The following is a 25,380-nucleotide window of genomic DNA, read 5'->3' on the forward strand; positions in this document are numbered from 1 at the left end:
CTGTTTTTGCTAACTGGGAGAAAAGGTAAAGGTGGTCCACTGGTGCCTTAAAACCAGTCACTTCGAGCAGGTGGGGCTCGTCAACTTTGGATGGTAGCTCACCTAGGAGAAAGTAACTGATACAAAACCTCCGCTGCCCTGTGGGATTATCCCATCAGAGGAAAGGCTAAAGGAGTAAAACCCAACAGAAAATCTGGAAATGGAGTCCCTAAGGCACCCTGACTTTATATTGTCGTCACTGGCAACTCCTGTGGCACAGTTAGAACCAAGCAATAATAACTCTGTCTTGGATCCTCTGGCTTCATGGAGAGGTGGGGGGGCTGCAACATAGACAACAGCTATTCTTCCATATCACTCTGCCTAGGCTATGTAGTTCCACTAGCCAGGAACTCCCACTTCAAAGTACAGGCATTCCTGGCACCAAAGCTACACCATCGTCTCTTGGCTGTCCAATACACATAAACATGAGATTGGTGTCAGGGAGCTCTTCGCTGATTCTCTGTATTTTTCTAACAGTAGTCCTTCAAGGGTCACTTGAAATTAATATGCCCAGAAAGGTTGTTTGGCCCTTGTGTGACCAAATCACCTCACAAGGGACCACTCTTCACCAAAAGAAAGAATGTAAATGTTACAGATTTAATCACAACTTTCAGATTCCAACAAAAAATGAATCCTCATTTTTTTTAATACCCCCCCCTTTTAGTTTGAAAAAAAAAAAATTGTTTATTTACTTCTTACAAAAATAACTAATTCTATTTTAGATGTGTGAACTGTTAATTTTTTTTAAGTTATGAAAATTAGAAAATCTTAAAAATGAAAACAAATTACTGTTTTTCCTAAATGCTGATGAGAATCAAAGGTTGCTCAAAATGACTGGCTAAGATTGCCTAAATAGAGAATAAGCAGCATCAAGGAGGTGATGATGGCTAAGTGGTTAATGATAAGGACTGACAACCTTGGTATGTCAAGTTCAAATCGAGTTTGTTGCACAGAAACTCTTTCACTTAGAGATGTTGGCAACCTTCACATGGTTCCTCTCATAAATACTCAATGTCTTCCTAAAAAGAATTCTAACTAGAAAGATATTGGGGAAACGAAGCCAACAATAAGCATCAGCAGTAGTAGCTGTCATGCCTGAGTAGGCATAAACAGTAAAACCGTAAATATTCAGAAGAATTAACACTACTTTAAAATCATTAATTTAATTTTTCTGAAGTGCAATTAAATGCATGTCAAATGTGTAAAATTATTGAAACAATATTTTTTCATCATGTCATCTTTACTGTATACATATTTCTGAAAAACATTATTTTTATAAAAATAAGAACAACTTACTTTTGGTATTGAAAAGGAAGGCACTGTTTGCAAGGAATGTTCCAGAACGCTGTTGTATTGAAAGCAAAGGGGAAGGTAGCTGTCAAAAATGGTTTTCAGACTGTTTAAGAACTCTACAGTCGTTTTGTGTTTGATTGACTGAAAGCAAAATTGGTTACCAAAATAAGGAGTCACAGATAGAGAATACTAAGGGAGTCAAGTAATATTTGTTACAGTCTTTTAGTCATGATCAAAGTGTAATATTCAATGAAATTATTGTATAAACACATACTTATTTTCATAAATAACATTTTTTTAACTATTTGAAACATTTTAAGGGGAACAGCCGCTGGATGGAATGTGATATCATGGCAAGTGATGATTCTAGCTAAGAGTAGGATAGATATTTTTAGTTGTAGCAACAAAGAATGACCAATTACATCCATTTCCCCTACATTTTAAATGGTCTTTGCTTAATTTGTTTAAAACAAACACTTAAATATGATATTTTTATTAATGCAGATTTTGTATTTATTATTATAATATATTGGACACAATATATGGTAATGATATTAAAAAGTTTTTAAAAATGACTCGTGCACCACCACAGAGAATCGAAACCAAAACGTTTAGCTAACAATTTACCTTTTTCTTTGACATTAATGCCTGGGCTATGAAGAGATGTTTACTGCAAGGCTAAAAATTAAAACATGAACCTATAGCTATTACGTTATGCATGCATATCCATAATGCCGTCGTTCAACCTACACCTGGCAAATTCCATTTTTTTTAATTTTCACTTTTGCACTGATTTTCCCCAGCTAAAACTCAAATATAAAGTTTTGCATGGGTTCGAACACCCTATATATTGTTTCATGTCTGTAGACCAAAAACTGACAGAGGAGTTTGGTAGACAAAATTTTTTAAACAAATATATATATGCATACATAAATATATAGAAAGAGGTTTGTGTTTACTATAATCTTTTTACACATATTACGCAAGTATAAATCATGTAGAATATTTGCATAAATATAATTACACGAAATAGTTAACTAAAGATGATTATCCCATAAGAAAACCAAAAAACCTAATAGGAATTAATTAAAACGAACGTTTAAAAGATTATGCAAATTAGTTAGATTTTTTTGCAGATGAATGCAATTCCATAACCCACGTATAACAAATTTAGATTTTCTTTTTAAATAAATAGAAAAAAGGATTTTTAATATGAATATCAACACACAAAAAAATCCAAATCTATAGGAATATATATATACCAGGTTAAAGGTATTCAGGAGACAAAACCCATGAATTAAAACGAGGTTATTAAGAGTGTTCAATAAAAAAGAGCCAAATATATTATTTTTATTTATATAGACAAGTATTACATACTTGCTACACTGAACATGCTAATGTTTCAGAGCAAATTGGTTTATTAAAAAACAACTGTTCCTAATATAAACTTTATTTCTTTCACCTCATGAGGAACAGTTGGTTGTTTAATAGACCAATTTGCTCCAAAACAGTAGCATGTTTAGTGTAGTGAGTAATACTTGTCTATATAAATCAAAATAATACAGGAACACATACATATATATATATATATATATATATATATATATATATATATATATATATATATATATATATATATTTCTGCAAATAAATATTTCAAAGTGTAGTGTCTTTTCTGATATTACACTTCATTTGTTCTGTTCTCGGTCAGTGAATAAGAAATTTTTATTTTTGCTCCAATCCAGAATGCCCAATTTTTGGAGAAGGGGGGGGGCCTGGATTTTATTCACATTAAAACATAACCTTGTGTCAAGTCTGCCCTCATGAAGAGACAAGTAAATAGGAAAAGCTCTGAATGACTTTACTGAAATCGTGAAGGTGACAAAACACTGGAATCATACTTGTTAGATTTCTTACTCTTTTTTTTTTCATTTTACTTCAGTAAAATAATGAGCCCCTTACCGTGGCTAACTTTTGATCTCTATATGAGATGCATATGTGAGTGTTTAGTTAAAGTTCTTCACTTGTCAAACATTCAATTAGTGAAAACATGAATAACATTTATTTTCTTTGCCTTAATTGACCACTTAATTATGTTATAGTACATATTTCTTGTGGTCTTTTGATCTTACCGGATTCCAAAACAAGAATTCATCTAGTCTGGTGGAGTATCCAGACGAGTACTGTTCAAGAAGGTGCACCATATAAGCCAGTGGATAGTTCTATCTACTCTACTTCAGATATCCTAATGATCATCTCTGAACGCATATACCATGCATTGGACAAGACAGGGGAATCTAAGGCAGTAGTCTTTACTATTATATATGCAAAGATTTGACAAGATCTAGCATGAAGGTCTTCTCATATAAATTAAATCATATGGTATTACTGGATGAATATTTGATATAATCAGATCCATCTTGAACAAGAGAAAAATCCAGGTTATCTTCAATGGTCATACATCCAAACATGTTAATGTGAGTGTGTCTCAAGAGTTGATCTTTGAACCTTTGTTTCTGATATTCATAAATGACCTCCCTGATGAAATTGTGTCTGAGATGGGTATATTTGCTAATGACACTATGCTCTATACCAGACATGTGGGAAAAGCAAATATACACATATCTAAGGCAATGACTGAAACCTTAGAAAATGATCTCTTTTGGTTTCATTTCATTTCCGTCGAAGTTCCCAAAAATCAGATGGCTCCTTTCTGTGATCTCTATATGAGATGCATAGATATTCGAATATTCCATTAAATGTCTTTGCTTCTTAAATGTTGCGTTAGTAAAGAAGTTAAGAATATTAAGTTTCCTCTCCTCAATCGACGAGTTAAATTTTTTTTTTTTTTATTTATTCCATTTTCACCCCAAACAAGGCACAGTGCCACTTTGATGTAGAAGACTACTATTGGGGTCACAAGTTGTAGGAATACTATGTAGGGAGTTGAGCAGCAAGATGTCTGTTCACATTACACTTGAACTTCTGCATGTCAGTACAATAAATATGTTATAATATATCTTTCTTGTGGTCTTTTGGACTTACTAGATTCCAAGTCAAGAATTCATCTAATCTAGTGGAATATCCAGTTTAGTAAAGTTACTATAGGCAACATCACTTGAAGAAAATGCATTATTTCTCGTATAAGCCCCTGTGGGTTAGGCATACTAAAGAAATCTTATTTGAGCTGTGAATACTTTGTGATTTTGAATATTTGGTCAGGGCTTACTTGTAGGGAGAAATATCCTTATGCCAGGTTGTCCTGACAAACCCCTGTACAGAGAGACCTTAGATACTCAAGAACAGTGTCTAGTAGGTATTCAAGTTTTCTCCAGTAGGCATTCAGTATGTAGTTGAATGTGAGATAAATAGATGGTAACATTTAATACTACTTTCCTTTAACAATTACAGAGAACTTTTCCAGCCACTGATTGCTATGAATAATAATATTAGCTGAGAGTTCATCATTAAACTCTTGGTCTAATCATTCACAAGCAACATGAATTGGAACAAATACATTGAAGACATTGCCAAGGCTGTTACAAAGATGGATTCCTTCTACCATGCTAGAAAAATACTCACATCTGACAGTATCCTATATCTTTACAAAGACACCATTGGCTCATGCATGGAATATTGTTGTCACATGTGGACCAGTACATCAACCACCAGTCTCTATTGCACAGGGTCTAAAAAGAATCTCCAATCTACTTATTGATGCTGCAAGATCATTAAAACTTAAGCTTTTAAGTTGGTGTAGTAAACTATCTAAACAAGATGTCTACGTTTGACTCTTTATTTTTTTAACCAGTTAACATCATCCTCACACTTAATTCTTATTCACGTGTTCAGGTTTCTGAAGCACCGGGTTGTATATTTCAAGGTGGATACAGATTGGCCAATAACCCTGCTAGTGTTACTATTCTTAACATTCTACTTCTTCAAACATGCTAAAACAATATGTTGTTTGGTGAGTGGTAAGATGTGAATATCAAGAAAAAATGGAATGAAAACATTTATGTAGAGAACAACAACTATAATTTTTTACTCTATTAAAACTGAAAATGAATTACTTTATACTGTAATTGTAGTTACTCTGTTACATGCCCATTGAATGTTACTCTCTCATAATATCAGATGTTCAAAATGCAAGGGATATAAAACTGCTTTCCAAGATGCACATTATTTCAAGTAAGACAACAAAGAACAAAGAGTTACTTTCCTTTCAAATACAAAACATTTAATCATTTTTTAGTGACAATCTGCTTGTATATAACACATAAACTTATAAATAAAAGAAAATGATAATTAAATTATCTTAACACTTACTGTCTTTATGTTTGTGAGGTTGCCTTGTAGAAGGTGGAAAACTTGATATAATAATTCCAGTTGTTGCAAAAGGGCAGAGCCATTCTGGTGGTTAGTGCTACCCAGAACCTAGAATTAAAAAAAGCAAAATAACAAATTTTAATAACTTTTTGACATTTAATTTGCTTAATTTCTGAAATTGTATGTTTAGTAAAAAGCTGATTCTAGTATGGCGCTTTGAACTATTTTGTACAGATGGAAATTAAAATTAGTTTATCTTTTTAAGGAATGTTATAAAATAAATAAGCAAATCTTTCAATCACATATATATATATATATATATATATATATATATATATATATATATATATATATATATATATATTATATATATATATATAGTGTTTGTAAAATTGATGGCTTAACTTTGAGATTATGTTTTACAAGCAAGACATGTGGAAATTCCCTGATGCTTTCTACATTAAGTTGCATATTTTGTTAATAATGATCTCCATATATAATAGAATGACTGCAGAAATTCTTTTCTTGACCAAAGTATAGGTTTGCAACAGCAGATGCCACATATAAATTCAATACAGCTAGGCTAATAGCCAATATCTTATGTAACTTTTGAACACCTTTGCAGACACATTCAATTGTGATAAAATACTACATTACATCCAAGAAGCAACACTATCACAATTGCAACATCATTAGAATATAAATATTTAGTCCTACCACCGCCACCAGGAGGAAGTCCACACATTTCACAGATTCTATGCTTACACCGCCCGTAACTGACTTATACATAGACAGATATAATATTAACTTTCCTGGTATCCTTTGGGAAAGCCTGCTGCCTCTGGTTGGTTGCTTGCTATTTCTCTTATTCTGTAATTAGATCATTCTAAATGAACACTTTAGAACATTACAATATGGCGTCGCTAGGACAAATATTGATTCGCACGGCATCAATTTCAGTTAATAGATACTTAATTTCCAACATAACAACAGCGAACAAATCTTCCATCTCTTTTATGTAACTAATAACTTTAGCTTTTCTTCTAAGACTAAAACATACACAAACATATATATAGTATCTAGTAGTAAATATATCTTCTATATTCTTCCTTCTTTCTTTCTTTGTATTCGTTGCTGTGAAATGTAAACAACATACTAGTAGTTGTGGACTGATATGATATCAATTGGGGTTTAAGAAATAATGTTTGCTTATTTTTTCCCTTTACACATCTTATTTTACACATTAACTTGTACTTCTGCAGTTTAAATCCCGTTTTTCCATGACTTTCACTCGGCAACGCCTGGTGAACAACAAAAACCATCAGATCATACCAAGCGAACAGAAGTCAATAAAAAATGAACAAAAAAGAAAGAAAATAAAACAAACAACCTACCAAAATAAATTCATAAATTCTACTGTTTTTGTTCATTTTTTTTTTATTGACAACTGTTTTTTTTTTTTTTCTGGATTCTTTGAAAAGGGTATAAAAGTTTTGTTTCTTTGAATTAGTGAACATAGACATTTTTTTGTTTTGTTTCTTTCTATGAAAGTTATTTTCGTATTTTTTTACGATGTAACTCAGCTTCGTTTAATCCCTAGGGAATGATAATCTACTTTTTTGTGTGCCTAATACTTTTAAACAGCCTTTAAAAAGGTATTTTTACAACCTAACCCAGCGTACTATAAACACCCCCAACTTCCCCATGTTAAGAATGGCTTTCAGAATAACCCCTGCCAATTTCCCCACATTAAGAACGACTTCTGAGGTTGGGGATGTTTATTCTGAAAGCCATTCTTAACATGGAGAGGTTGGGGGTGTTTATAATACACTGAGTTGGGTTGTAAAAATACCCTCTTTCCTTCTATTTTTTTCTTCTTCCAATTTTTGACCATCTGCTCACTCGCATCACTTTTCACTCACTCGGTATAATCCGGCGGTTTTCGTTGTTCGCCAGGTGTTGCCAAGCAAGACTCACAGAAAAATGGAATTTAAACTGCAGAAGTACCCATTAACTAATTTATTAGGATAAAACTTTCTTTTCTCATTCTGATTGCCTACAAACGGAGGACAATGTTTGCACAAAACATATATGCCGTGGTTTGATGAATCATGTTCACTTATTTTTTTATTTATATATTCATACTTTTCCTCTTTGGAAATTCATTATATTCTTTTTGGACATGCATTTACTGAAGTGCACCGAAATAATCATGTGATTATTTAGAAACCCATTACAAACGTGAGAAGGGGATAGTGTTTTGCAACTATTACATACTTTCATCTAACAAATTAATAACAGATGCTGTAAAAAAAAAAAAAAAAACAACAACACTTCTCTACAAGACACAATAGTACTAAAAAACAAATACAAACATAATAACCGCTCAAAAACAGAAATTTAACAACGGGTAACCTTAAAATTATTCTAATGTTTCATAAATAATGGCAACTTATTTTTAACAATGCAGTATGTTAACATACATGCATAAATAAAAAATAAATATACACGACATCTTTTAACTCTCGATAATCATATAAAAATTAATTAAATCAACTTCACACATGATGCAATTCTGCTAAAAACATATAGCATCTTTGAAGTCTTGATAATTGCTCAAAATTATTAAAATTAAATACTGGAGCCCTTAAAATTTTACTACAGTGAGGTCTAACAAGGTTAGATAATTTTTGGCATTTTAACACGCATAGCTAAATCTTTCCTTGCGCACACGAAACAAACAAAATGTAATCAAACACACATTGCTCTTTCCTTGCTTGGACAGAACACTCAAAATGTAAACATGGTTTGGGATTATAAAATATACACAAAATACCGACATGCCACTACCCCCACCCACCCTAAAACGGCCCTCAAAAAAAAAAAATTTCTTTTACAGGTAATAATATTTAATTTTCGATTTTTGAGCGATTATCAAGACTTTAATGATACTATATTTGTTTTCTTTGCATTTTTTATTCCTGTGGATGATATAATTTAATTTTATATTCTTGACCGATTACCTAGGCTTCAAAGCTGTGACATATGTCGACACTTTCTTTTTGGAATTGATTAAATGCTTTCAAATAAGTTAAAACACAAAAATATTATGCAGATATGTTTCAACATGCATTTTATTGACTACAGAAACACTTATTTGTTATATATTTGTTTTTTACTTTCTGTGGATTATTTTATTTATTTAGAAGATGTGGTAGAGCTACTTTTACAAAAAAATGTGTGCAGTATACTGAGAAGAAAAACGATGGTCGACTTGAAAGATACTGTCATCGGTAGAAGGCAGTTATCTACCTCTGCTCTCACTCAATTGGAAGTTATTAAGTGCTTTCTTTAGAATCGGCCAGTACCTGCAGGTTATCACCCCAAACTAACACTAATCGCCAGTAACCACTAGCTGCCACTAGAAAAAATTCCCAACAATGGAAGCCAGATTATTTCATTTGAGCCACAGCTGCGAGTGTCTGCTATTTTCTAGGGATTGCAGTGGTCACCAACAGCAACCATGATTTAATTTTTTTTTCAAAGGGGGGGGGGGTCCTTTAACGATTCTTTTTCTGGATAATCCATGCTTCATACAGGCAATGCTGGTTAACAGGTCCTCCTCCTCCAATAATAATAATAATAATAAATAATAATAAATAATGATAATAAATAATAATAATAATAATAATCCTTTAGAAGTAATAAATATCTCTGAAGGTCAATACTATTAAGAAAAAAAATACTTTTCTTCTATAAAAATAATTGTCATTGTTGGTTAAATATTTTTAAAAGTAAATAAACTGAATATGTCTCTTCTGTATTTATTTAAAATTATAGCAATTTAATTATTTTTAAAACAATAAATATTCTGTCTTATTACCATAAAACAGGGATTTTTTTATTTTAGTGAAATCAGATTAGTCACTAATCAATACCTTTATTAATCGAACAATTTCATTATTTTCCTGTGTGTCAAAGGCGATAATGTTTGGATGAATATGAAATGTGTTAGTGTATTTGTAATGAGACTGAAAAGTGATTTATATGAAAAAAAAATGCAAATAGCTGCCCCCTTTTTTTCTTCACTTCGTTTGGATTCACTTTCTTCATCACTTCAAAAGCAAGTAACATGTGAACTCAAACAGAAATGTGTGAACTCAAAATATTTTCCAACCAATAAAAATTATTTCAAACTTCAAAAGTAACAATCCTGTGTGAAATTAACCAAGTGGTTTAGTCTATTAAAATCAGAGTTCTTTTGGGTGACACTTGTAACACGCCTAGATCCACAACAACACTCATCCTAGAAGGCTGAAATGCTCCATACTAAAATTCCTTTAATCCTGCTGCTATGTATCCAATGAACTCAGTCACCCAGAAGGTAAACTCATGCACACAACGAAAGTTTAAAACAAACTTAATGATTCTCTTGTTTATTTCTCATTTAAAACTTCAACAAACTTTGGTCTACCAAAGTATATTTTACATCTCTGTAAAATTGTTGATATAATAAATGTTTGTTAATTCATGTTTTTTTGCTTTCATTAAAACATTCCTACTGTTGAGTTAGCACTTGCTAACTGGTGACCCATTCATAACATTCATGTTTTTATCCAACTTTTTCAGCCATCAATTTAACTACATGTATATTAATTATTAGTGTTGTTCTTGACATTTTCCAAAGATGTTATATCGACAATATACATTATCCAAAGTTAGGAGCAGCACTACATATTATAATATAGCTTAGTGTAGCTTTATGTGAGCTTCTTTTGTAATGGCTCTCCATTCCTAGTCCAATTTCCTTTGTGGTCCATTTCTTCCTCTGAATGGTCTTTCATTAAGCCTCATCATATTTATTTACAAGCATTTGATCCATTGTTTTCTGTTAGCAGAAATAAAAAAGACCAACATATACAGGATGCTAACCGAGTCCCAAATCTAAGAAGACTGCCAATTATGACATTCAAATCTTTCTTTTATGGATTTTTATATGGTTGGTTTCATGCTTTTATTGGTGTGTGTGACAACACCAGACCCAGGCTTATTTTATAAGTGATTCTGTCACAGGGATAGCGTTTATCTATCCTATGTGTAGAAATAACAATACACCTTACATGCACTGTACATGCTAGATGTTTACAATAAAGGATGTTAATAAGTATTTGTTTCGACAGCCTATAAGTTGGAACCAAGGATTTCTAAACCTGTATACACATATAGAACATAATCCCCAGGTTATGACATCGATTTTTCAAACATAGTGTGTATATATATATATATATATATATATATATATACACACACACACACACACACACATAGAGGGAGAGAGAGAGAGAGAGATAAAGAGAAAGAGAGAGTGAGAGAGAAAGTAAATAATTACATATTATAAAGTTCACATCAATTTGAATGGCGATCAATTTCCAAAAGCAACTCCTCCTTCACCCAAAAGACAAAGCGGCAAAAAAAAAAAAAAAAATCGGTGTAATTCAAAAAAAAACATAAAAATCCATTGAAGAATTACAGATGAGGAATCGGAGCTTGTTGGAAACATTATCAAACACAAGAAAAAAATTAGTAATAAAACAATCAACTCCGACTATGAAAGCAAAAATATATTATCCAAAATATTTTGCAAAGTATAAGTATTTTGCTTGATAAGAGGGAGAGAGAGAGAGAGAGAGACAGAAACCTTTGTATTTGCTTAATAAAAAGATGCTGAAAAGAAAATTACTCACCAAACAATACTTATCAACATGTTTGAAAACATACATCCCAAATTTAAGATAAATAAATTTGGGAGGTGAGCTGAGATGTTTTTGAAACACATTAACCATTCCCATCAATTGACCAACCAAGTTGCATAATTCTGTATCACTGATCTAAAAAAAAAAAAAAAAAAAAAAAAAAAAAAAATGAGAGAAAATGGTTTTAAAATCCACAAATGATGTTAAAGAACAAACACATGTTAGGGAGGAGACATTCTGAATTTAATAATAAAACAAAATTTCAGCATAAAAGTTGCAAATATGTGAAATAACTGTAATATAATTTAGATACGAGTGTATAAAAATGAGGTTGGAATCAGGAATTTCAATGTCAGGTTAAAATTAAGTAGAGTGGAATTTTCTAATTAGAAGTTGAGTGAGAGCTGCATGTTCTGGTAATGACCTCAGAGACAAGAAGCCATTAATTTAACATGGCAAATTATCAGAGAACGGTTGATTTTTAGATAGCTGTTTTCTACAGGAAGAGAAATTAGGGATAATTTATTGGTGTATATGTATACTATATAAAAAAAAAAAGTAAAACCCCAAAGAAGATTCCTACAAACATGTTAGAGATAGGTTGGCTATACATTTTATAGGTCTCTCTATTCTATTGGATGACCCATAAAAATTGCCACTCATCATTAATAAAGTTCACACCCCTTTCTGCGATCCAATCATATTTGTTCAAATAAATTTCAGTCTATGTCTGAATTCTCCATCAAGTTTCAATAATGAATGTCAAACAGTTTTGTTGTTCTTCTTGTTCAATGATATGAGAGCGATACTTTGGTGATTGTCTCATCTTGACTTGGCACCACATTCACTAGAACATAATACCACAAATAAAAACGGGAGAGAAGGGGTTATAGACAATGACTATCAAAACCATCCCTAGACTATTTCTGAACCAAAAAGAGTCATCGCAGCCCAAATCAAGTGCCAAGAGACGAATGTGTCAGAGTTATTAATAATTTTATGCTTCATATTCAGATGTGCTTATTATTGAATGGTGATAAAATAAAGATTGTTGGACATTCATGATTAAAACTTGGTGAGCAAGTTAGACTGAAGTTTATTTGTATTCTAAAAATATATCATTTTTGTTAATATAAAATTTGCATTGTTTTTTATGAGTGTTTTATCTCTATTTTTTGATGAAATGAAAATCTCTTTACATAGTGAGATTACATTTAAAAAATAAACAGTAACAAACTACACACACAGATGCAATTGTAATTCAACCTGTGATCTAGTGACATACAAACTGAAATAAATCTCTTTTAGCCATAATATATCGAACAAAAACATATTTAGTAATTTTAGAATGATAAGGCAAGAAAATATTTACAAGAAAGTAAAAGCGAAATCTTTTACAATAAAATACAATAAAATAAAATGATGGCATGTTTTGAGAAAATCTTTATGCATATAATTGACAAATGACATCTTGAAAATACTTCGGGATCTCAATGATCTGCTGCTTTCAACGTTATACAAACACCACCGATAACCTCGCCTTGCTTTCATTGGAACAAGGCCTCCAACTCAAAAGTCATACACAATTCATGTTAATCTTGGATGCTTATGAACTTTTGAATTGAAATTGGGAGAAACTAGCAGCTGTGCAGCGATTTTGAAGCAAGAAATTACTTTTGATTCTACAATTTATATGTTTCTAATTAGTGCATTCTTTTTTTTTTTTTTTCAACTATTAACAAAATATCAAAATGACCGACTTATTTATGAAAAAAAATACAGTAATACAGTAATGTATTTAATTTTATAATTAAATTACTTTGTCAAATAAGATTTTTAAAGTTCATTATAATATGTTGTAGATTAGGAATGTGCGAGAGAAATGAGCATAATAAGCTGCCCCTTTTCTTTCTTTGTTCATTCGACTTACTCTTTTTTCTTCTTTCTTTGTCACCTCTTGCATGGCATTTTTGGCTTCAAGTTTTTTTAAATGTAATTCGAATACTAAAAATCAAATAACTTTAATTGCTACTCTCTTTCTCCTTTTTGTTGAGATTCGCTCTATTCACTAAGTCAGCTTTCACAGAAACGTGTGAACTCAAAATATTTTCCAGCTAAGAATCGTTTCAAACTCAAAATGTAACAATCCTGCGTGAAATTAATCAAGCCTATAGGATAACTGAAATCGGTTTCTTCCCAGCGACACCTACAACATACCTCGACTCTTAACACCAAAAGCACCCATCCTAAAAGAATGTAATGCACAATGCTGAAATTTCTTTAAGCCTGCTGATATATCTTTAATGCCACACACACACACACACACACAACTTAAAGCAAACTTTCTGATGCTTTTGTCTACTTTTTATTCAATAACTTTAATACTACAACAAACTTTGGTCTTTCAAAGTATATTTTATATTTTTATAAAATTGTTGATATGAATATATTTTGTTCATTAATTCAGGTTTTCTTACTTTTATTCCCAAATACTCGTCATTGAAATTAGCTCTTCACAACATTTATGTTTTTATCCATCTTCTTTATTCTCCAATTTAACAACAATTGTTAGCGCTGTTTTGAGGCACTTTTCAAAGATACAGTATCACCAAAATACATTACCTGTAGCCAAGTAAACTATAACTTATAATATTACATTTTTTATTTCAATAAATAATCAATTAAAAGTAAATAAAACTAATGTGTAAGTTATGTAAAGGTGGGAAACACACACACAGATACAGTGTTCACACAATTTTATTTATTAGATTATCTTCCATTCATTGTTGCTAGATAAAATATGCTTAAAAATAATGTTTCTACATAAAACTGTTTTTAGAGAATACTAGCAGGGAGGCTCAACATTGCTCAGGATTGAATAAGGATCAACAAATTTTTCCAGACTTCCAATATTGTCATCAAAATCAATAAAATTGCCCATTTTTCAATCAAACCGAATTTCAATCAAATCGATTGATTGCTTACTCTAGTCAGGGATCCACTGTGGTGCACCAGGAGGGAACTTCACATACCTCCCCACAGTGATGTGTTCCATAATACATTGTAGTCTACTTTGCACTGTAGAGAACCTACTGTTGATTTTATAAAATTATTTTATATAATGGCTTGAATTAAAGTTTAAAATGCAAAAATTAAATATCACGGTTCAATTGTGCTCTAAAAAGATACATTCATTTCAAATTCACCTCTGTCACATCAAAGAATCTGCTGTTGATTTTATAGACCAGACCCTTCAACTTGTGCAGTGATAAAACTTCTCAAATTCACTTTTGATGTTAGACTGGTTAAAATTAGACTGTTCCTTCTTTAATCATATTTTTTCAATTATCAATACTTATCGGAAGGATTCTAGTGCAACACCTATCTAAAAACACTCCCAGACTCATAAAGAACATTTGTATGAAATTTCAAAAAAATTGGCCTAGCTGTTTCAAAGTCCATAGGAAAACACACACACACAATGTCTTTTATAGATAGATAGATAGATAATCATTGTGTTATAAAACAGAACTACAAATCTCAGGCGATTTACACGCAATTCCGCAGGCATTGGCAAAATAACATTTATATTTTTCGGCCAATGACAATGCCTCCCGCCTAAATTAAACACAGGCTTTCTCGAGCCACTTTTTCATCGCGCCTCGATATAAAAAAGGGGCAGCATGTTCAAATCGGCAGTTAGACAGACCGACCAGTCAAACACATCACGCTTCGCGTTCATTGCTGCCTCCGCCGTCTTCGTCACCGACGCCGTCATCTTCGCCTCGAACGCTGTCAACATCAGCACCTTCCTCTTCTCTGACGCCGTCTATATCGTCGTCTTCACCGTCGCCACGACTGCTACTTCACCGACGCACCAGCCAAACATCAACCACCTCTCTTCTCACCAACGTCGCCACGGCTGATACCTTATCGTCGTCCCAGTCAACTTCGAGTAAATACTAACATCGTTTCTTTTTTTTTTCTTCTAACATCTCGTTTGTCGAGCATAAATATATGCATATATATGTATATACACAATCTCCGTGTTCACGTTTTTCTTGCTACCATACGCTTGTCTTAATTACAACATTGGTGTCAGAGCGTGCAGCAAGGAAAATATGAACAAATATTCAGACTTCACACGAACTGAACTTTTTACCCTTATCCGGGAACAGAAAGCACTGATGTTCAACATAAAAACCAGAGACACACAACCATCGGAACATACCCTCCGCGAGTTACAGGAGGACATCGCCGAAATGTTGTCGGCTATGAGGCTATCAACCTCAACAACACCCCACACAAACCGATCGGAAGGCGACTACAGTCTGGTTATACGGCAGCAGACGATACGGCACATTATGAGGCAGCAAAAGTCCTTCTGACCGGGTAACGATGTCAACCAGTTTATCACAGCGCTGTCCAAGGCTTACGCCATCCACGTCGCACCGGAATTAGACAACTACCCCAGTCTAGAGGGCGAGTTTGTCAAATCTGTGAAGGATCTCCTCGACCAGGGAATCTTTCAACAAATGGTCGATTCGAAGGCTGACATATCCATGTTCAACGCGTTGAAAGACTACCTACAGGAAGCACACGGCAGCCAGATGACGAATTTTCAACACCTTAGCCTGGGACCTGGAGCGACTGGATGGCGAGAGACTACCGGACTTCGCATCTCGCCTAGAAAGCACCCTCAGAGCTGCGGCCGTCCACATTAAAAACAAGTTTAAAAAAGATAAAAACACCGAACTAACAGTGGACGGCCTTGTTTCCATCATAGGCGCGATGCTGATGAGTGAGAAGGTGAAGGCTTGGAACCCAAGTCTTTACCCCCACTTGGTCAAAACTATGGACTCCCACTACAACACGATCGGTATAGCTTGTGAGGCCCAAAGGTACCTCGATCGCGGTATAAAATCTGATCTCACACACGCGACTGCCCAGGAATCATTTTACACTCAAAGACCATGGCAGTCAAATCGGGAGAATGTGCCACCCAAGGCGAACCTATCACCCCGATCTAGTAGGCAGCCACACCCTCAACAAACCGGCCCAACCAACCAACAACAAAGACAGGACCGCCCTCAATACCACAAGAAGCGCCAGCATAGACCGCCACTGTGTCAGAATTACCTCGGAGGTCGACCCTGCTTCCGTGGGCGTAACTGCCCATTTCGTCACCCACCTCATACCCAAGCTCAAGCCCACATCACCACGACAGATGACGACCCATCAGCCGATAGACCCACATCGCCGCAACAATCCACAAACCTCCAGGATTTTCACTTCGGGCAGGACGAGATGTGATGGCTCGTTCGCCCTACCCCCACATCAACCATCACATGTTCAATCATCAAGGACCTGACCACCAGTCACCACTCGTCCAGTCTGTTTTCAGAATCGAAGATATTTATTTCTCTGCCATCGCGATGCTAGACTCGGGATGCTCTACATGCATCATCCTTTTATGTCAGCTTCCGAAAGAAGCTAAGAAACACATTGCCCACACTGACGTTCGAGTGAAAGGCATCAACAGCAGCATCACCGCCTTTGGCGAATTAACCAGTGACGTCACTATTGGCAGTTTTGACTCCCCCACTTTTAGAGGGGTGAACGTACTCATAACAACCCAAAACACTCCAATTCTGATTGGCCAAAATATCCTGCGCCATAACACGCTCAACTCATACGTAATCGACAACCAGAACTCTACCGTAGAATTCAGACGTATACTTCCCTCGGGACACCTAACACACTCAGCGCCTATCACACCGCCGGCTTCGTTAACCCACATTTCGGCATTTGAACCCCAAACCGCTGTCTTCCGAAGTCACTTAACTACGAAACTCCAGCCCAACAACCGGACACTAGAGGAAAAACTTACCTGGCTGAAGCAACACACTGGACTGTCATTACCAAGCCACCCTTGTCGTGATGAATTGGGGGCTACAGCTGACCTACTCATTAGATATGCAGACATCATTGGTACAAATAACAGCGAAAAGGGGACATTCATCCAACCCGTTCGCATACCAACCAACGGTCAGTCCCGCAGTCAAAAGCAACACCCGATCACCCAGGCCTTAGAAGCGGATGTCGACGTGGAAATCAATCGCATGGCAAATGAAGGTGTCATTGAAAAATGCACCGACCACAAAGGCTTCAATAGCCCAGTGTTCGCCGTGCGCAAGAAAAACATTTCGGTCCGCGTAGTAGCCAATTTCAAAAGGACACTGAACAAAGTCTTGGTCGATCTAGACCCTTACCCAATACCGAGAATTGACCAGTTATTCAACAAGATCGGCAAAGGCAACACATACTTTGCTTCCCTAGATCTACGCAGCGGATATTGGCAAATTGAAATCGATCAGCAAGACCGACACAAAACCGCATTCACGTGGAAAGACCAGTGCTACCAATACACTCGTTTGGCTTTCGGTCTTACTTCGGCCGGACAAGTCTTTTCCCGCTGTGTAGCAGAAGCTCTGGCTACAGTCACGTCGCGTGATAACATCTCGTCCTACATCGACGACAATTTGGTTCACGCAAGAACTTTTGACGAATACTTACTCGCTCTAGAACAACTTTTCACCGCCCTCCGAAATTTTGGACTCAAACTAAACCCTGACAAGTGCTCATTCCTCACAACCGAGGCAAAATTCCTGGGTCGCATTATAACCAAGGAAGGCTTCAAGCCTGACCCCGAATACGTTCAAGCTATCCGAGAAATGAAGCCCCCAACATCAAAGAAGGAGTTACAAAGCCTCATCGGCCGACTGGTATGGATCAGACAGTTCCTTGAGACGCGCCTGCAGGAACAAATCAGGTCGGGCACATTCTCAAAACTCATGTCTCCCATACATGATCTCAACAAGATCAATAAACCCTTCATATGGACAGAGAGTGCCGACAAAGCCTTAAAAAAAAATTAAAGAACGACTCTCTTCACCACCCATCATTTAATTTCCGGATTTTTCCAAGCTGTTTACACTCACCACCGACGCTAGCGACGTGGCATGTGGTGTGATACTAATGCAAGAGACTGATAACAGGAAGAAAAATATCGTCGCTGTTGCCTCCCATACTTTTAACTCCACAGAACAGAACTGGTCCACGACGGAATGGGAAGCCTACGCTGTCAAGTGGGCGATAATCAAATTCGATTATTTCCTCCGAAGCCGCCCTTTTGTTCTCTTCACCGACCATCGATCATTAACATATTTGGATCAACGAGAATTCAATAACGCCAAAATACGAAGATGGCAGGAAGAAATTTCATGCTATAAATTTGTCCTGGAATACATCGAGGGTGAATCCAACATTTGGGCCGACATGCTCAGCAGAGGTAATGGACAAAGAAAAATCAAAACTCCACACGACCCGACCCCAGCAGGCCAGACTTTCAAGCTAAGTGGATCAACCTTACGCATATACATCCCATCTTGGTGCCTCAACGACTCACACAGTCTACAACTCATTCCCAAGACACACACAACACGGGACGCCCACACCCAAGAACATATCAGCAATGCATTCTTCGCATACCACTCATCTCCCATCCCTACGGAGAAAATCTGCAACCACCTAGGCGTTGCAAACGAACAACAGAAGGATGAAACCTTAGCAAAGATCATCAGTGCCCTCCAGTCAACCAACCCCAGTAAACCACATTTTGATCCTAGCGATCACCGAGCTACGCTCTTCAAACATCACTTCCAACAATTTTTTCTGGAACCGGGTACCGCCATGCTGATGATGAGGGACAGCAATAACTCCCCCAAACTGGTTGTGCATATAAACTTCGTCCCAGATACCTCTTCCAGGCCCACGAGGGCAGCAACCACTCAGGCATCACTCGCATGCGAGAACTCTTGTCCGGCTACTGGTGGGAGTTCAAGAACCGCGACATTAAGGCCTATGTCGACTCTTGCAAAACTTGCGCAAAATGCAAAGGGAACTATGGTAAATGCACCCACTGGCCGATGGGTCACTGCAAACGTGGAAAAAGGCCATTCGAGCTGGTCTTTATCGACTTTGTAACAATGCCAAATTCGAAAGGAAAACAGTACATACTGACGATTTTGGACAGCTTTAGTCGGTATTTCACGGCGATACCATGTGCAAGGGACCGTGCCATAGACGCGGCCCGCGGGCTGTTTCAGTTTTTTCTTCGGCACAGGGAAATTCCAAGAATAGTTTCCTCTGATCGGGGCACACACTTCATGGGAGAAGTCTATAGACAATTCTGTGACCAGCTTTCCATCACACAGGAGCTCCACTGCCCTTGGCGTCCACAAAGCTCGGGGAACATTGAGCGGCAACATCGGACAATGAAAAATGCCCTATACATGCTATGCGAGGAGAGGAATTGTGAATGGACTGACGTCCTCGAATCGGTAGTCTCATCCATGAACGCCACGACTAATAGCGCTACCGGTGTCTCCCCTCATTATGCAATCACCGGTCGTCACCCCAACATTGGTTTGCCTACGCTTCATAATAAACAAATTAAAAGCGACGACCCGGGAGCATATGGCATGCAAATCAACGCTTTGCTAAGACAGGTCCACCACCATGTCACCCTAGCCAACGACGAGGCCGATCACAAACTTGAGAAAGGCACCCATCACCTTACCTGTCGAGACCCGATACAAGTAGGTGATAAAGTTTTACTCCATCGGCCACAATCAGCAACGGCACAATCATCTCATCTACCATAGGTAGGTGACTTCACAATCATAAAAACAAATGACATGATGTCTCAGGTGCAAAATGAAAAGGGCGATACAGCCTGGATCCACCACGCACATATCAGACGCTTGGCCCCTCGCCCACCGCATTTGTGCAAAACAAACCCCCTGCCCCCACCTTGCAACACCAACCAGCTTCACGCCACACAACATTTTCCAAACAACCCCCCACAAAATCAAAACATGAATCCCTCAACATCATCACCACACGACAATAACACTATCCCGACCCTACCCCCGGTGAGAACAACAAGAGGGAACCTCCCCACCCGCTTCAGGGACTTTGTCATGATCTAAACACTACACTACTAAACACACCCACAAATTGTAAATCTGTCTGAGATCTGGGGGAGCTTTGTTATAAAACAGAACTACAAATCTCAGGCGATTTACGCGCAATTTCGCAGGCATTGGCAAAATAACATTTATATTTTTCGGCCAATGACAATGCCTCCCGCCTAAATTAAACACAGGCTTTCTCGAGCCACTTTTTCATCGCGCCTCGATATAAAAAAGGGGCAGCATGTTCAAATCGGCAGTTAGACAGACCGACCAGTCAAACACATCACGCTTCACGTTCATTGCTGCCTCCCCCGTCTTCGTCACCGATGCCGTCATCTTCGCCTCGAACGCTGTCAACATCAGCACCTTCCTCTTCTCCGACGCCATCTTAATCGTCGTCTTCACTGTTGCCACGACTGCTACTTCACCGACGCACCAGCCAAACATCAACCACTTCTCTTCTCACCAACGTCGCCACAGCCGATACCTTATCGTCGTCCCAGTCAACTTCGAGTAAATACTAACGATCCTTTCTTTTTTTTTTTTCTTCTAACATCTCGTTTGTCGAGAATAAATATATGCATATATATGTATATACACAATCTCCGTGTTCACGTTTTTCTTGCTACCATACGCTTGTCTTAATTACAACAATTGCTATAGTTAACTCCCTTACATCATAACTTAAAATATTATTTTTGAAACCATAACAAATTCGCATAACATTAAATTAGAATCATATTTAATAGAGTTAGAGCCAATTTTCAACACAAATATCTAATATTTTATACAAAAGGCACAGCAAATAATTATCAGCAAAATAGGTTTGCTGATAATTATTTTGCCCTAAGAATCAAAATCCAAAGATTACAACAGATTGTATTGTGTATGGTATTTGATGGCCGAATTGAAAAGTTAATATTTGAAATGGTGCTTACCGTTTCAGGATAATAATAAAGTATGGCATCTTTTGGATCATCATTTTCCTTCTTCAGAACTGTCCAGTCATATAGAACCACCCGAGTATCAGTTAAGGTACTGTAATAAAAAAAAATAACTGAGTTTTATTTTTAGCAGATGAATCTGTTAGAAGCAGCAGCAATTATGATTGTTGTTTTTACGTAGCAACTCTCAATTGAACATAAGCTCAAATAAGCAATTTCTTTCACTCAATCACAGCACAAGTGATATCCAGTTCTAAATATTTGTGTGTAATAATAAAAAATAAAAACACAGCGTTTTTCTTTTTCTCTTCCCTGTATGACACAATCTTGCTTAAGCTTTTTGTGAACAAATTACTCGGATGTTAAATATTTTTAAATATTGTTTAAATTTTGATTTTTATTTAAAAAATAAAAATAAAAAAGACTTTATTTGACACGTTTTGAATTATTTTTAAAATATTTTTTTTTCTTTAATATCATTTTAAATTTATGCAGTTTTTCTGCAAATCAATCGCAAAGATGGCAATACTACACAAATTGCACTTTGAATTGCTTCTGCACCCATTCTATTCAACAAATCTGAACTACAGCGATTACTGGTTGTTTGCAGATCTCAAAAGAATGCTTCAGTGAAAGAGATTTGGCTCCAATGAAGAAGTGATATTGGAAATTGAGTAATATTTTGAGGTCAAAGATAAATGGCATCAAATTGTTCGAAAAGATGGCATGATCAAGTCATTTGTGATTTCAGCGTCGGATACCAAAAGCATGAGGACTGGATACAAGTTTCATGTCTAGAAATCAAGGGGTGATAACTCTTTGTTAGTTATAAGTTTAAAACATCCACACTTGAAAGAGTTGTGGCACAACCGATATAGCAGGCCATGTTACTAAAAGTCATGTGACCTGTCAACGTCACAGGTGTAGTTCTACAGTCATTGACCCACTGCATTGGTCACTATTTTTTATTTCAATTCTCCAAGAAATTGCCACCAAATTCATAAAACTTGTCCAAAAGTGACTGTATTTTATTCTCTGTAAGATAAAAAAAATTATTTTACATTTGGACACTGCAATTAAAAGGAAGTATTTTTTGCCGAAAAAATACTGTGAAGTTTTATATTTAATTACTAATTCATGCATGACTTTAATTTGAAGTTAAAAATTGCACCCATTTCCAAATAATTTTTAAATGAGATTTTTTTTTTCTTGATAAAAAATTCAATATTGTTTGTTATATTATCTTTTTAACTGTATATATTTTTAAGAATCTAAAAAAGTGAATTTTGGTCAGAAAGCAAACGTTTCATCTTATTCATTTCTTTCTTTTAAATTTATTACATTCCACTAAAACTTTTGTGTAAAAAATGTTTCAAGTTTATTATTTCTGAAAGGAAATTTTCTTTTTGTATAATATTTTTAAATTTTCGTACAAGCGTATAAGTCAAACAAACATGTTTTCATAAAGAAAAATTAAAACTAATTATAAGTTATAATTTAGAAACCCATTCTTAAAATTATGAAACAGATTTTTCTATAAGTTTGATTTAAAAAGAAATACTTCTGCATTTTGTATTTAAAATATTTCTTCGAATTTAAATTGTTTTCATTTTAAAAAATGTTTCTCATCACTTATCTTTTATTATTCTATTTTAATTTGTTTGTTTATTCCCTAAATTCATAATTCAGTTGTTATGTGGAGATAGGTAACCAACCCGGAACATTCTACATAAGGAACAGAGTCACTGGTTTTCACCGGACCCTTGTAAAAAACAGATTTCTTCCTGAACATTAACATGCTGTATTTGTCTATGTAAATGCGTAAACTTCTTTTTCAGTATTCAAACCACAGTGTATATTTATTTATTCCTTTCACGGAATACTTTATCTTTGATTGACCATATAATAGGCCATCTTAGGACATATCAAATTAGTGACGGAGTGAACTCAATAAAAAAAAAAGTGAGCATGTGGTGAGCGCAAAAAAAAAAAAATTTTCTCAAAGAGTTTATATCCGATTAAGGAAATATTTCTTAGAAAGTGAAAGACGAGTATTCATGCAAGTACAAAGAATTTTTATATTCTTATTTTGTTTTTTAACTTTCTTAAAAGTTGACAGCATATGATCTCGTTTTGAAAAGCGATTCAGAGGCGTTTTGTTTTGGTTAATACAATAAAACGAATTGTACTGTGGAAATTGTATTCTGTCATAAAGAAATTCTTAAAAGAAGTTTATGTATTTGAAAAAGATGAAAAGGATCTCTGAAAATTTGTAAACTATTGATATTTTGTATGGTGAATTTTTTTTTTCTCTTCGAACATTTCTCAAGTGCTGACAATTTTTTTTTCGTGACGAGATCTGAAGGGGGACATCTTATTTTTTGGAACAAAATTTTGTACATGTTGACTTTGTATTCGTGTGTTAAAAAAAACAGAGTTAACGAAAATGATAACTGAAAGCTTGATCGCTCAACAAAAAGCCCAAATTGAATTTCAAAAACGGATGTTGATTCAGCAAGAACGTTTTGAATCACTCGTCGTTCAGCAAACTACAGAGAACTGTATTATGTGAAACTGTTGTCACAAAAATCTGAAGATGGTGCATTTAGATTTTTTTCGCCAGAAGGTATAGCCAACTCTCTAGCGGAGTTCAAATATGACCCAGAACGAGGTGATACGTTCCCTGCCTATTATCATAGGTTCGAAGCAATTTTTACAAAAAAGATGTGAGAAATGGTCAAATGTGGAAAGAATCACACTCCTACTTCAGAAATTGGGTATGGAGGAAAACACAAAATTTACGAATTTGATTTTACCAAAGAAACCGGAAGATATTTCTTTTTCGGAAACTGTTCGAATTTTGTATTCGATATTTGGTGAAAGAGACCGCCTTTTTCATACAAGGTATAAGTGCTTGAACATGCAAAAAGAAGAAACTAATGATACTGTCACATATGCAGGTAAAGTCAACACCCAGTGTGAACTATTTAAATTAAAAGATTTGTCAGTTGACATGTTTAAGTGTTATATATTTGTTCAGGGACTGACAGCACAGAAGGACAAGAATTTAAGGTCAAGGATTTTATCGATTATCGAGCAAGATCCAGAAATTAACTTGCAAAAAGTGACAGAAGAATATCAGAAATTGATAAATGTGAAAAGGAATACCACTAGGACAGAGGGAAAAACTACATCCCACATCCTAATGGTAAAACAAAACATTTCCCAAGAATAAAGGAAAATGTTTTGAATGTTGGAGCTGTGCAGGTTCGCACTTAAGAAATTGGCCTTTTAAAGACCAACCTTGTGCCAAATTTGGTTTAGTCAGACACCAAGCTTTCCAGTGCCGAACTAAACAAAATAAACAAAGACAAAAATTTAAGTCTAAAGTAAATGTGATGTTGTCAAAAGAAGCGAGACAAGGAAGTAAAAGAAAATTTGTCAATATCAAAATAAATGATCACATAGTGAAACTACTTTTGGATACAGGTAGCAATATTTCAATTATCGACAAAGTAACCTGGAAGAAGATTGGGTGTCCAAAACTAAAAAAAACATTTAAAATTGCCAAAGGAGTATCTGGAAAAAGATTAAAATTCATGGGAGAATTTAATTGCAGTGTATTCCTTGGATCAAAAACTTTTTCTACAAAAGTGTCAGTTGTTCCAGGTATAAATTCTTACCTTTTCGGAATTGATTGGATCGTTTTGTTTGATTTATGGAAGCTACCCATAAATTCATTTTGTAACAGTGTGAGTGTAGCTGAAAAGAAAAATTCCAAACAAAATGAGGATTTTCTTATGGTCTTAAAAAGTGAATTTCCCAGAGTTTTTTCTGAGGGGTTAGGTATGTGTACTAAGACCGAAGTGAATTTTGAACTAAAGCAAAATGTGAAACCTCTTTTTAAGCCAAAAAGAAACGTGCCTTTTTCTTCAAAAGAAGATATTGAAATTGAACTGCAGAGACTGCAGGAAAATGGTGTAG

At 35.2% G+C, this 25,380-nt stretch overlaps 1 protein-coding gene across 2 annotated transcripts in view; it reads right to left on the reverse strand.

The window, feature by feature from the left end:
- LOC145255702 (uncharacterized) overlaps positions 1 to 25,380 on the reverse strand; it is a 93,468-nt gene that overhangs the window by 46,767 nt on the left and 21,321 nt on the right. For both annotated transcript variants that reach the window (XM_080114290.1, XM_080114289.1), the window contains exons 2-5: positions 21,391 to 21,490; positions 11,406 to 11,549; positions 5,662 to 5,769; positions 1,336 to 1,473 (exon numbers count right to left, since the gene is read on the reverse strand). In XM_080114290.1, coding sequence (XP_079970416.1) covers positions 1,336 to 1,473; positions 5,662 to 5,769; positions 11,406 to 11,549; positions 21,391 to 21,490 — 490 coding nt within the window. The remainder of the gene's footprint in view (positions 1 to 1,335; positions 1,474 to 5,661; positions 5,770 to 11,405; positions 11,550 to 21,390; positions 21,491 to 25,380) is intronic.

The sequence above is a fragment of the Euprymna scolopes genome, chromosome 31 (assembly GCF_053919585.1).
Source record: "Euprymna scolopes isolate OS-2025 chromosome 31, ASM5391958v1, whole genome shotgun sequence".
In the NCBI taxonomy this organism is placed as follows: domain Eukaryota; kingdom Metazoa; phylum Mollusca; class Cephalopoda; order Sepiida; family Sepiolidae; genus Euprymna; species Euprymna scolopes.